This window comes from Oscarella lobularis, chromosome 13 (assembly GCF_947507565.1).
Source record: "Oscarella lobularis chromosome 13, ooOscLobu1.1, whole genome shotgun sequence".
Classification (NCBI taxonomy): Eukaryota; Metazoa; Porifera; class Homoscleromorpha; order Homosclerophorida; family Oscarellidae; genus Oscarella; species Oscarella lobularis.
Genome location: NC_089187.1, coordinates 427237 through 439946, shown reverse-complemented (window position 1 = coordinate 439946; position 12710 = coordinate 427237). Strand labels below are relative to the sequence as shown.

Below are 12710 nucleotides of genomic sequence, written 5' to 3'. Positions count from 1 at the left end.
ATTAGTCGGCAAAGATGACGGCGAAGTCTCTGGCCCTGCTGACGCTCTATTTCGGTCCTTTGCTCGCGTTCGAGCGCGTTCTTGGTCCGTCGCTGCCCGGCGATCCCTTCCTGGTCATCTGGGACGCGAAAACAGGCCGTTGCTCGTCGAAATTTCGAACGCCAATCCCGCTGACGCCCTACGGAATCGTTCACAACGCAAACGAAACGTGGCACGGCGAATACATGACAAACTTGGGCAAAATCGGTCTCTATCCGTACATCGATCGCAAAACGGGCCAAAGATTCAACGGGGGCCTTCCGCAATTAGTCAACATATCGGAGCATATTATCAAGGCGCGTAGTGATATTATCGCTTTGGTGCCCGATTCGGACTATGGGGGAATAGGCCTGCTCGATTGGGAAGAGTGGAAACCCATATTCAGCGAAAATTGGGATTCGCGAAAAATTTATCAAAACGCTTCTATCAATTTGGTCAAGCAGGATCACCCCGATTGGCCTTACGATAAGCTTTATTCCGTTGCCAAGGAGACGTTTGAACAGGCGGCAAAGAAGTTGATGTTGACGACGATGAATTTGGCCGAGTCGCTTCGACCCGGCGGATATTGGGGATTCTACGAATTTCCCACGTGCGATAATTACAAATATCGTCCCGGTCGTGGATACGATTGCGGCGATGCGCAAAGGAGTCGAGACGACTCGTTGCAGTGGCTGTACAATGCAAGCTCGGCTCTCTTCGTATCGATGTATCTGGATGTTGCCACGTCGACGAATGCTTCGATGAAGATCAAGTACACGGACTTGGAAGCGATGAGAGTCGATGGTAATCGACCGGGCGACGCGCTCGTTCCCGTGCACATGTATCAGGTGGCCGGAAACGAGGCGGAAGGATTTTTGAGTCGGGAAACGCTCGCGGAAACGCTAGGCCAATCCGCTGCTCTCGGCCTCGCGGGAGTCATTTATTGGGGCAACTCTCATGACGAGACGACGGCGGAGAGGTGTCAAAGGCTAAGTGCGTATATGAGTGAGACTCTGGGGCCGTATGTCAAGGACGTGATCGACGCAGCGCGAACGTGCAGTCAGGAGAAGTGCAGCGGACGCGGACGATGCTACGTGCCGGGAAGCGTGTCCCTTCGCAAAGGAGACGACTATATTCCGACGATGGATTCGAAGTGGCAAACGTATGAGGAGGATATGGAGTGTCAGTGCTTTGGTAAGTGGAGAGGAGACTTTTGTAATGTGATGGGTAGTTGAGTTGGACTACATTGTATTACGTCAGAAGTTTAGTTCTGATGTGATAATAGTTTTGATTGAAAAGCATCGAATTAATCTCTGACGTCATAGACAAGTGAATGTGACCGTAGATTTGAATAATCGGTTCTCGCATTTAGATCCCTTTCAACGATTATGCACTTACCTTGTACGGGCGTTTCGTCGTTTCCCAGTAAACACACGTTTGTCCAGGGGTTTGCCGGTTCCAAAGGGAAGATGGCCGAAAACGTTCGCGTTGCCGTGCGCGTTCGCCCATTCATATCCTTTCACGAGTTTCGCGACGCTCGATCGATGCAAATCGCTTCGCGCTTCCCTTTTTCTTGACTCCCCCTCGTACAATTCGCGCGAGAAGACGCGAAACTCGGTCCAAATCATCAAAATGATGGACAAATCGACCGAAATCGTCGACCCGTCGCAACCGGACGCCGAACCGAAACGCTTCGCGTTCGATTACAGCTACTGGTCGCACGACGGCTTCGAAGAGAAATCGGACGGCTATCTGAGCCCAACGACGCCGAACTACGCCGATCAGGTCGCCTAAGAGACGTTCGCTATTCGTTCGCGATGGGGGAGGGTCGCTTTTGTGTTGTTAGAAACGGGTTTTCGATGATTTGGGTCGGGGCGTGTTGGACAACGCTTGGAAGGGATACAATTGCTCGCTGTTCGCCTACGGGCAAACGGGCAGCGGAAAGTCGTACTCCATGGTCGGTTATGGGGCGAACAGAGGTGAGACGTAACGAATAGTGGCTCTTTAGGCAAACGTTTACCATAAATATATTAATAATTAATTAGCAACGTCGTTTCAATTAGCAATTGAATTTTTTTAATTTGATTTAATTTTTTAGGTATTGTTCCGGTTACTTGCGATGAACTCTTCAAAGGAATCGAGGCGAAGAGAGCGGACGGATACAAGGCCGAATTTCAAGTGTCGCTCAGCATGTTAGAGATATACAATGAACAAGTAATCAATACGTTTATGCAGACGATCGACTATTGGTGTCTGTCTTAGGTGCGAGACTTGTTGAATCCCAAAAGTTGGGTTAAAGGCGGCCTCAAAGTTAGACAGCATCCGAAGAAAGGATTCTATGGTGAGCTAGAAGAGAGAGAGAGACTATAGGGATTATTGTATTTTGTTTTATTAGTCGAGCAGCTGCAAACCGTTGCTGTCAATAGCTACAAGGAAATCGATCAGAGAATCGAAGAGGGCACGCGAAATCGAACCGTTGCATCTACCAATATGAATGCAACAAGCAGGTGATAAAAGGTTTTTGATTTTATATATCTTTTATGGTTTTCTTATAGTCGAGCTCATACGATAGTCGGAATTTTGTTCAGTCAGAAGAAGAAGAACGATTTGGGACAGGAAACGACGACAACGTCGATTATTAACTTAGTCGATTTGGCTGGCAGGTGAAAAAAAAACGACGAAAAAGAAGAAGAGCACAGAAATAATCATTATTTTATAGTGAACGCGCCGAATCGACGGGAGCCACAGGAGACCGCCTGAAAGAGGGAGCAGCAATCAATCAATCCTTATCAACGTTAGGAAATGTCATCAAAGGTCTCTTTCGAAGAATTTGAATCATTTGAAAGAAGACGAATTTAATTTTAATTTTAGCTTTGGCTGACCAATCGATGGGCAAAAAGGCTGTCATCGGTATATACATAGATGATTAAAATATATTAGGTGGAATAGGGATTTTTTTTCTCTATATATAGTTCCTTATCGCGATTCCGTGCTGACGAAATTGCTCAAGAACGCCTTGGGAGGAAACAGCAAAACGATTATGGCACGAAATCGTATGCGACGTGAATTTTTCGTAATTGCTCTTTTTCAGATTGCCGCGCTCAGTCCAGCTGATATAAACTATGAGGAAACGCTATCCACACTCAGATTCGGTATACTAGGAGGAGGAGTACGTACGTACCCATGTGCGCGTCTCACCGTCGAGTTTAGCCGATCGAGCCAAGGCAATTAAGACGTCCGCCGTGATCAACGAGAGTCCGACGGAGAAATTGATTCGCGAGTTGCGCGAGGAGAATCAGAAGCTTTTGGACATGTTGAAGAAGGGAGGCGTAGGAACGGGATCGTTTAGCATGGGAGCATCGGAGGAAGGTAGAAACGAAAGCATGGGAGGAAAATTTTTTTTTGAATTTACGACGCGCAGAAAAGGAGAAAATTCGACGAGAATTGCAAGAGGAACTGCAGCGACAAGTCAGCTCATTTAGCATTAGAATTCAATTGGATTATTGGGAGCGATTATAGTTGAGCGAGAATCAACACGAAATGACCGAAATGAAAAAATCTTGGCAAGAGAAGCTTCGCGAGTCGGAAAACGTCTACGCGGTATCGTGAGCTCTTTTGTCTCTCGTTCTCGACGACTTCTCCTTCTCTAGATGCGCGACGACGCCGAGAAAAAGCTCAAAGAGGAGCGCGAAAAAGTCGCTCACTTTTGGAACTTGAACGAGGATCCTCAACTCACGAAAATGGTATTTCACATGATACATCCAGGTATAGCGTTTACCAGGCGAAAACTTCACCACTGAACGTTCTCCTCTTAAAAAAAAAGGCACTCATCGAATAGGCAGCAAAAAAGCGGATCCTCTCCCCGACATTATCCTCCAAGGATTAAGGTATATATATATATTATCGATATTGATTCTATAGTTTTGTTTGGAATTTCTATATAAAGTATTCTGCCTCAACACGCTTCGGTGTCAAATGAGGGTAGCTCCATCGTACTGCAACCGGGTCGCGATGCCAAGGTGCTCGTGAACGGAGAACGCGTCGTCGGCGAAATGCCGCTTCACCACAACGACAGGCGAGCGCATTCGAGGAGATAAAGAAAATCGTTTTTCTATTTTTGTGTGTATGTGTAGAGTTATGTTTGGATCTTCGCATCTGTACGTTCTGCATCATCCTAAGGAATTGGCGGCGGCCGTGAAAGCCGACATCGCATTGACGAACGTCTCCTACGACATGGCTCAGCAAGAAATCGCGAAATATTCCGGTTTCGACGTCCAGACGGAAGGAAAGTCAAAAGGCGAGTAAATGAATAAAAACGAATTTTTTCTCCCTCTTAATAATTATATATATATTTTTTTCTACAGAGGATGTTCTTCTCATGGAAGATCTCGTCGCTTTGGTTCCCATGGTGAACGAAGCGAATGCCATATCGGAGGAGCTGAACAAGCGCGTCTTCTTCGAAATAGCGCTGATCTCTCCGCAGGCGCGCGGGCTCAAGGACGGTCGGACGGAGGTGAAGGTGAAAATGCGCAATCTCGTCACCGAGCACGAGTGGATGTGGTCGCGAAACAAGTTTCTCAATCGAAAGTATCTGATGCAGGAGATGTATCAGAATTTCGTCGAAGGCGAAGACTGGGATCTTCCGCCTGTAAGTCAAGCCTAGAGAGAGAGAGAGAGAAAAAGAAACATACATTATTTATTTATTTATTTATTTATTTATTTATTTATTTATTTATTTATTTAATAGGAGAAGGATCCTTTTTACGAGGATCCCGAGACGGAGGTTTTGATTGGATCCGTGCAAGTCTACTTACGACCGTTGACCTACATGGTAAATATTGAATCCGACCTCTTATAATTTTATTTTATGTGCATCTAGATCGAGTTTGACGAGAATCTCAGTATTCAGGACTTTCGAGGAAACGAGCAAGGGCGCATGGAAGTAAGTAGATTTTTCACCCTTCATTTTTCTTTTTCTCTAATTAAAATCCAGGTCTTCGCCGCTCCTCTGACCGACGACGGCCGAGAAGCAACGGACGAAGATGACCTATTCATTGATGAACCCAGCGAACTGGCACGTCGTCTCCTAATCGTTCGATTAGTTTGAAAAAATTTTTTTCTATAGATTGGCGAAAAGATGGCCTTTGCTGTACGAATTGTTCAGCTGCACGGACTTCCAGCCAAATTTCAATCTGTGAGCTCTTGTAGCTTTATGTCCGTTTGCGTAACGTCATCTTTTTTTTTCGCGTAGAATATATACTGCAGATACAAGTTTTATCTTGACGAAGAGCCGATCGTTACGCCGAAGGTTTCCGGCACCAATAGCCCGCCTTTCAATTTTGTGAAGCGTTTCACCTATCAACCGGTGACGCAACAGGTAAGAAAAAAGGTTTTAATTAATAATAGAAAAGGTCGTTTCATTGGCAGTTTTGCAGCTTTTGGATTATTTGACGTTGCAAAATGTCGTAATCGAAGTGTGGGGCCAGCAGAGCGTCAATCAGTCGAGCAGTCGCATAAAAAAGAAGTGGACGACGTCGGAACTCGTAGAAGCGGAAAAGGAGAAGAGCCAAGACAACGTGACTACGGCGTTCAAAGTGAGAAAGAGAGAGACAAATAATAATAATAATATAAATATATCGTCCTAATTTAGGATAGCGACGAGAAGTATAAAATCATGTGCGAATTGGCGACAATGACAAGAAGAGCCGACCGACTCGAAGCAAAATTGGTAACGAGTAAGATCGTCCTTGTGCGTATAGACGACTCTCTTTCTATCTAGAAAGCCGTCGACGACTTCATACGAAAAGAGAAGACGAAAAATGGCACGACTGTCGCGGTAGGTGCACTTAAAAAACGTCAATAATGTTTGATATTTGAAGCGGCAGATATCCGAGCTGGAGGACGTAATTCGTTCCGGTAGTCAACGATTCAAGGCAGCAGCAAAGATCATAGCGATGGCGGAAAAGGCGAAATCTGCTGATCAGGACGGCGCTATCAAGAGCGCTGCTTGCATTGTTATGTAAACTGGAGTACTACATATAAACTATCGACTCTAAAGCTCCTCAAAAAAAACGCGCTTTTGATGTCCTACGTGGGAGCTACAGTGGAACGTGTACTAAATGTGTCTTTCTTAGGTGTCGTTGGTTTCGATTTCTTTGCCTTGGAGGGCGATTTCTTCTTCTTCTGCTTAGGTGCTTGGTATCTGGAAAAAAAGGTATCTCCTCATTCACATGTCAACATCTTTGGAGGATCTACCCGTCGGCCGAGGAGTCGAGCGGATCCATTGAAAGTGCGATGTGAATCGAGGGAAGTTTCCTCACAACTTCCAACCTCGATAAAAAAACAATTCATTCAATTTTTTTAGATTATCCAAATGCTTTTCCCTCACTCATCGAGCTCCATAGTGGCATCCTTCGGCGACCACACCTCTTCGACGTCAGAATAGAGTATCCGAGTGTTTTGATGCAGCGACTACAGAACAAAAAAAAAGGATTTCTCTACTATATAAGACATCACATCGAAAATAAAACTACAGGTAGTCTCCTTTTCACTATCTCAGCCACGCTAATGGTTTTCGTGCACGAGTGACCTTCCCCTTTTAGCACGACGCTCCTGTGTCCATCGCTCTGTAACGGTCAGGTAAAATGTTTGTTAGAAATAAAGACAAGTCATTTGGTTCGTGCCTGAAGTTTTCCCAGGGCTCGAGAAACGAGAACGCGAACGCGAGCGTGTCCGGAAATTCGAATTTCGTTATCCTCCGCCTTTGCTACGTTGCGACGAACGCCCTTCTTTTCGTAGTGCTCCACTAAGCCATAGAACGGCGTCAAAAAAAGCGTCGACGTCGCGTCATTCCCTACTTTAGGCTCGAAGATCCTGCTCCGCCCTTTATCGCGCGCTAAACGAATCCGGCTCGCGAAGCTCGTCGCGCTTATAAAGAGTGCTTCGGATTCGTCATTCTCACACCCCTCCGACAATGATCGCCGCGCCAACGCTAATCGCCTTTCTTTTCGCCGGCGCCAACGCCTTCAACATCGACACAGAATTGCCGATCGTGCGGACAGGGGCCCGTCCGTCCGATACGAAACTCTTCGGCTACAGCGTCGCTCCCTATTCCAATTCGCAGGGCAAATGGTAGTAATAAACCCGCGAGCGCGATCGCAAACTCTCGACGCGCTTACGCGTAGGATTCTCGTCGGCGCGCCGCGCGACGATTCGGACGGCATGACGCAGTTCGGCGCGCTCTATCGATGCAGGCTCGACCGAGACGCCAAGTGCGAGCCATTCACGGGCTATCCCGGTGAGGAAAGAGAATATTGCGTGGGCGTTTCCAAAGAACGCCTACTTACATAAAATATTTGCGGTCCCTCCCCCCACCCCGAAGGCATCCTAACACAGCACGACCCCTTTGAGGACAGAAACAAAGATCGCGATCACGTTCGCGATCAGTGGCTGGGCGTGTCCGTGGCAGCGAATCCCGGTGGAATCATTGTGGTACATAATTAATTAATTAATTGTTTTTAATTAATTAATTAATTAATCTATTTTTTTATTTTTTAAGACTTGTGCTCATCGCTACGTCGACTTCACGGCTAATTTGGGGCATTACGATCCGATCGGTCGATGTTTTATGTTCGACTCCACTTTCAAACTTCAACCCGTTTCGACTCCGTGCAAGGATCGATTTGGAGGAATCAGCGGTTTCAGTTTCTGTCAAACGGGAACTGGCGTCGCCTTGGCAGACGTAAGAAATAATACTGGACTTTCGCGTTGCCAGGGAAACGCGATTTCCTCTCCCTCCCCCCCTCTAGGATGGAAAGCGAATTCTTTTTGGAAATCCGGGCTCTTACAATTGGCAAGGTGAATTTATCATATAGATTTTCGTTCTTTCATTCATTGACCTGTGACGTCATTAGGGAACTCGGAAATCATTGACTTCAGCGATTATATTTCCGTGAGCAAGACGTACAAGGTTGTGGCTAGCTCCCAGGCTCGTATCGGAGCGAGAGAGTTCAATTATTTGGGTAAGAAATAAGCAATTATTTATTCCTATTTTTTTGACTTTATCTTGTTCCTTCAGGCTATACTGTCGCCTTTGGCACTTTTAAATTTCACGGAAATACGAATGGTACGAGAGAGTGACGTTGTTATGATGCGTTGACGCGTTTTCTTCTTTTTTTTCTCTCTGTAGAATACATCGTTGGAGTGCCGCGTGCTGACGACTATCGTGGCAGGGTAAGTAGAAAAGAAAAGCGCACCGTCAATTGTATCCTATACTTACTTCTAACCAGATCGTCATACTTTCGTACACCGCGGCTGGAACGGTTTCAGTTTCTCTTTCGAAAACAGGCTTTGAAGTGAGTTTTCAAGAGAAGAAGAAAAAAAAAGATGTGTGATTTCTATTTGAGGTGGGCGCTTATTTCGGTCATTCCGTCGTCGTCGTCGATCTGAATCGCGACGGTTACGACGACGTCGTCGTCGGCGCTCCCTACTACACGGGAGAACTACGAGAGCAAGGCCGAGTCTACACGTACATCAACACGCAAAAAGTAGACAAAGAACATCAATCAATATTTCTTATTCGTATTCTTATTCTTATTCCTATAGAGTGACTTGATGCTTGATCGCGTTCTAACGGGACCGTTGGCTCGTGGAACGTTCGGCTACGCAATTGCAGCGGTCGGTGACGTCAATTTGGACGGCTTTACGGGTGCGAGAATCTCGAGACGTCGACCCCCTCCCTAGGACTTATATTTTTTTCTTTAGATATCGTCATTGGGGCTCCCTTCGCCGACGATCCCACCGTTTATCTCTACACGACGTCGCTGAACGGACTCGTCGCGTCGCCGCTTCAAGTACTTGGGGATTTTTCTTCTTGTTCCTTTGGGAGTAAGTGGTGACATTCGTTTAGGTTATTCCATCGTCGAGCTTGAACCTCAATTTTTCGATGCTCGGCTTCGGCGCTGCGCTGGCAGGCGGCGTCGATTTGGACGGGAATAGCTATAAAGGTACGTTAATCGCCACCTAAATTATATATATATAGTTATTGACTATAGATATTGTTGTTGGAGCGTTTCGGTCCGAGAAAGCCGTTGTGCTTCGATCGAAGCCCGTTGCCGTAATCGTTGCTACGCTCGACCTCTCGCCCCAGTTTCTCAATTATCCCAATATAACTGAGTAAGACTTATTCTGTTGTGGAATTCTCGATTTATTGCTGTTTGACGCGCGCCGGTGTTTCGTTTCAGCTTTGAGGCCAAGTTGTGTCTTCGCGACGCGAGAATCATCGGCGAATCGAATCTGAGTACGCCCCAGGGAATAAGATCTTGATTAATTATTTCTTTTCTCTAGACGTCAATTATGATATCGAAGTGGATAAAGTGCAAAGCGATCGCGGCTTCATTCCGCGAGCGTGGTTCAACGACACGGCGAATTTGGCGAAGAAAAGCGGCACGATCACCGTACCGGCCTGCAAGACATTCAGTCTCACATTGCGAGTGAGAGCAATAATAAGATCTCCTATTCCCAAAACAATTCTCTCCGGCGCAGAGCCAAATCACGAAACTGGTTACCCCGGTGACGGTCGACGTCACGTATCGTCTTCCTCCCGAGCCGAAATTACCGACGTCCGGAGGCAATCCCTTCATACGAGCGCTTCCGTCTGTTCTTCGAAAGAACGCCGATAATTCGCCTCTCGGCGTCTCCGAATCCGTACGCGTTCGTCGCGACGCAATTTTTTTTTGTATTTTAATGAGTCTTTAGGCTTACCTTCTCCGCGGCTGTCGTCTGGATTTTATTTGCGTTCCGGATTTGCGCTTGAAGAGCGTTACAGTGACCGGCAGCGCGACGCAAGAAGGGTCCGTCTGTCTTCTTCGTTTTCTCTCTCTCTTTTTTTTTGGATCCTTAATATGTGCAGGATTGCTTCGGTGGCACCTCTTAGTACATCTATGGTGGCGCTCGGCCTGGACGCTTCGATTCGTCTGCGCGTGCTCGTCGAGAATCTGGACGAGGCGGCGTACGCTGCCAAGGTGAGCGTGACGTTTTCGAAGGAACTCACGTTGGAACGCGTTCTGCTCAGAGTGAGTGAATAGAGAAATTGTGACGTCACTTTTTTTGACTTTTTTGGGGGCTGCAGACTAATCTGATTGTGTGTTCCAATGAAACGAGAGACAATAACATGATTAAATATACGTGCGACATTGGAAATCCGCTGAACGCTAATCAGGAAGTGAGTTTAATTAAAAGCGAAACATATAATGTGCATACTGTACTATAGGCCGATCTCACTTTTGTTCTACTGCTCGCTGGCTTGTCATTGACGACGAAAGAATTTAGTTTCACCGTCGAAGCTCAAAGGTACGCGAAGGGTTAATAATTTCATAAAAGAAGGGGGGGAGGTTCAACGACCCGGTCTTTTCTCCAGCACCAATCCGGAAAAGAATACGACTTTAGACGACAACACCGTAGTAACGCCTCCTATTCAAGTTATCAAAAGAGCAGATTTTGGCCTTCAAGGGTAAGATGAAATAACGTCTAGTTCATTCGTATTTCCAAGCGTTTCTCTAGAACGTCAAAACCGCCTCAAGTGCCCATAGATCCCGCTAATCCGTTCGGTTCTGGACTAACAGCGCCTCGAACGATCGAGGAGGCCGGACGACAAGTCAACATTTCCTATTTCGTAAGGGGCTCGCTAATATATATATATATATATATGCATATTATTGATAATAAGACGATGTCACTCTAGGTGCGAAACCGAGGTCCTTCGCCTATTCCGGAGACGATCGTTTCGATTACGTGGCCGCAGAAAACGACGGACAATCGTTATCTATTGTATCTTACGGACGTCGACGTAAGGAGGACTCTGACACACACGAAGTGCCACCTCAATATGACGTGGGGGTCTTGTATAGGTCAACGGGCCTGCACAGTGCAACGCCGAAGAGCTGAGTCTCCTCAACGCGGGCGACGTACGCACAACTAGGGCGAATTGATATATTTATACAATATTATATGGGATTGTGTTTCTTTGTGTGCAGCTTAAGGAACCGACGCCGTCTAGTAATCGCGGTCTTATTCCCACGGTGAAAGCGAGTTCTCGCGGAAGAAGGGAAGCGGATCAGGTGAACCATTCCGAAGTGTGACGTCATACGTCGAATTCTCTTTTTTTTTCTCGTCAGTGCGGAGCCGAGGGTGTCTATGAGACCGCTTGCTTGACGTTTCAATGCAAAGTCAGCGGATTGAGTTCGGGAGAAAAAGTCGAAATCAGACTGCGAACGCGTCTCTTCGAGAACACTCTTCTTCAAGTAATATTTCGTGATAGGAAGAGACTTCAGGGTTTAGTTGCGATTGCTCGCTTTTTAGGATAGGATGTTTCAGCTGAATTTGTCTTCCGAAGCTGTTATTAGTTTCGATAGCGCTTCGGATCCCGTGCCATTCGATACTGGACCGAAGACTTTGCCCAAGAGGATGATAGTGCGAACTTTGACTCTCTTTTTTTCTCCCTGTCGTTTCACGGTTTCCTTTCTTATTCTTAGGTGACTACCGAAATTATCAGTGCCGAAAAGACGGTGGAGGAAGAGGAGAGAGAACCATGGGTCATTCCGGTTGTAGTCGTTTTGAGCTTGCTCTTCTTGGTGCTTGTCATTGCTCTGATGGTTTGGGTGAGTCGTTTTTAGATTTTCTTCTCTCTTTCTCTAGCGTCCTTCTGTTTCTTTTTCTTTTCTAGCGGGGATTCTTTAGGCGTCCGGCTAAGGAGAAGCTGGAGGAAGAGAAGGAGGAACTCGAACATTTGAATTCAAAGGAGAAAATGATTGACGTCAACAGCGACGGATCGGAAGCGTAGCTCGAAAAAAAGAATGCATTCGCAAAAACGAAACGGCACGGTTAGACGTCTAGAAATAATTCGTCTACGTTTCCCCTCCTCCCCTTTTTTTTTCCATTTACCTCATTGATCACGCGTAAGCAATAAACATTTGATTTCCTTTTTGAACCCGGACGCGCGAACCGCGTACACAGGGTGTCTGGAGGATTAGCCTTACACAGGGTGTCTGGAGGATTAGCCTTGAGGTGAAGACAACCCCTGTATAAATAAATATCTCACTCACTCACTCACTCATTCACACTCACGCGTTTAGACTCTAACCTTCGGAAGCGCGTGGAAGCGTAGCTGGAATTGGAAGCGATAATGCGTCAAATCCTGTTCAGCCGACCGTGCGCGCAGTGGCAAGCGACATTTTATCTGTAGCCTTTACGAAGGACAGTGATGATACTGGTTCAGCTCCTGCTACTAGCATTCTCGCGCGCCTGCGCGTTCAACATCGACACTCAAGCGCCGATCGTGCGCTCGGGAGCCCACCCGACCGACGCCAAGTATTTCGGCTACAGCGTTGCTCCGTACGCCAACGCCGAAGGAAAATGGTATAACTAGAGAATGATGGCCCGGTGTTCACCGTGTTGCCATCATGCAGAGCCTCCCACCGCTTACCGTACGCGAGTGCATACCATAGTGTGACGTCAAAATTTTTTATGTTGTCACATATTCACGTGGTCATTACAGCCGTAGCTACATGTACTACAGCTCAGTCCTACCTACATACTGTAAATACTTGCATGATTTCAATATTTTCCTAATTAGGCGCTTTTCTGACGTACAGTATTTGATAATGTGCTCAGAATGTGCTCTGTATGGCGCTCTG

The 12710-nt window shown here is 46.5% G+C and overlaps 4 protein-coding genes across 4 annotated transcripts; 3 read left to right on the top strand and 1 right to left on the bottom strand.

The window, feature by feature from the left end:
* The first annotated feature begins 14 nt into the window (after positions 1-14).
* LOC136194832 (hyaluronidase-1-like) lies at positions 15-1253 on the top strand. The gene has a single exon (XM_065984085.1). It carries the CDS (start codon positions 15-17, stop codon positions 1251-1253), a length of 1239 nt encoding a protein of 412 aa, XP_065840157.1.
* A 176-nt stretch (positions 1254-1429) lies between these two features.
* LOC136194977 (kinesin-like protein KIF28) lies at positions 1430-6138 on the top strand. The gene is made up of 28 exons (XM_065984237.1): positions 1430-1530; positions 1610-1803; positions 1865-1997; positions 2117-2232; positions 2281-2359; positions 2414-2525; positions 2574-2681; positions 2738-2832; positions 2890-2928; positions 2991-3061; positions 3110-3170; positions 3229-3387; positions 3440-3486; positions 3538-3618; positions 3669-3783; positions 3842-3905; positions 3965-4093; positions 4152-4315; positions 4383-4666; positions 4766-4849; positions 4898-4960; positions 5012-5092; positions 5144-5212; positions 5270-5395; positions 5454-5612; positions 5669-5746; positions 5798-5854; positions 5904-6138. Exons 1-28 carry the CDS (start codon positions 1488-1490, stop codon positions 6039-6041), a joined length of 2949 nt encoding a protein of 982 aa, XP_065840309.1. The 5' UTR covers positions 1430-1487; the 3' UTR covers positions 6042-6138.
* LOC136194993 (ribonuclease P protein subunit p25-like protein) lies at positions 5993-7192 on the bottom strand. Its single transcript, XM_065984259.1, has 6 exons — positions 6876-7192; positions 6702-6823; positions 6552-6644; positions 6407-6489; positions 6274-6348; positions 5993-6220 (listed from the first exon to the last, which is right to left on the bottom strand). Coding segments are annotated over exons 1-6 (489 nt in total). The 5' UTR covers positions 6877-7192; the 3' UTR covers positions 5993-6105.
* LOC136194972 (integrin alpha-9-like) lies at positions 6913-12004 on the top strand. The gene is made up of 30 exons (XM_065984232.1): positions 6913-7149; positions 7203-7315; positions 7400-7509; positions 7577-7759; positions 7827-7875; positions 7932-8039; positions 8096-8143; positions 8207-8250; positions 8307-8372; positions 8424-8564; positions 8623-8725; positions 8782-8870; positions 8927-9023; positions 9072-9192; positions 9261-9316; positions 9364-9509; positions 9562-9723; positions 9775-9869; positions 9929-10091; positions 10148-10240; positions 10289-10368; positions 10436-10528; positions 10579-10690; positions 10760-10864; positions 10926-10982; positions 11052-11135; positions 11193-11318; positions 11377-11487; positions 11550-11675; positions 11741-12004. The coding sequence occupies exons 1-30, from the start codon at positions 6992-6994 to the stop codon at positions 11855-11857; spliced, it is 3156 nt and encodes a 1051-aa protein (XP_065840304.1). The 5' UTR covers positions 6913-6991; the 3' UTR covers positions 11858-12004.
* Positions 12005-12710: the final 706 nt, after the last annotated feature.

What these genes read in the sequence shown, in the direction of transcription:
- LOC136194832 (XM_065984085.1), top strand. Translation starts at nt 15, where the DNA reads ATGACGGCGAAGTCTCTGGCCCTGCTGACGCTCTATTTCGGTCCTTTG.
- LOC136194977 (XM_065984237.1), top strand. Translation starts at nt 1,488, where the DNA reads ATGGCCGAAAACGTTCGCGTTGCCGTGCGCGTTCGCCCATTCA. An exon ending in GCTATCCACACTCAGATTCG is followed by an intron (nt 3,171 to 3,228) that starts GTATACTAGGAG and finishes CGTCGAGTTTAG; the next exon opens with CCGATCGAGCCAAGGCAATT. An exon ending in ATTTCACATGATACATCCAG is followed by an intron (nt 3,784 to 3,841) that starts GTATAGCGTTTA and finishes TTAAAAAAAAAG; the next exon opens with GCACTCATCGAATAGGCAGC.
- LOC136194993 (XM_065984259.1), bottom strand. An exon ending in GAGCCCTGGGAAAACTTCAG is followed by an intron (nt 6,645 to 6,701) that starts GCACGAACCAAA and finishes TGACCGTTACAG; the next exon opens with AGCGATGGACACAGGAGCGT. An exon ending in CTCGACTCCTCGGCCGACGG is followed by an intron (nt 6,221 to 6,273) that starts GTAGATCCTCCA and finishes CTTTTTTTCCAG; the next exon opens with ATACCAAGCACCTAAGCAGA.
- LOC136194972 (XM_065984232.1), top strand. Translation starts at nt 6,992, where the DNA reads ATGATCGCCGCGCCAACGCTAATCGCCTTTCTTTTCGCCGGCGCCAAC. An exon ending in ATTTCACGGAAATACGAATG is followed by an intron (nt 8,144 to 8,206) that starts GTACGAGAGAGT and finishes TTCTCTCTGTAG; the next exon opens with AATACATCGTTGGAGTGCCG. An exon ending in CATCGGCGAATCGAATCTGA is followed by an intron (nt 9,317 to 9,363) that starts GTACGCCCCAGG and finishes TCTTTTCTCTAG; the next exon opens with ACGTCAATTATGATATCGAA.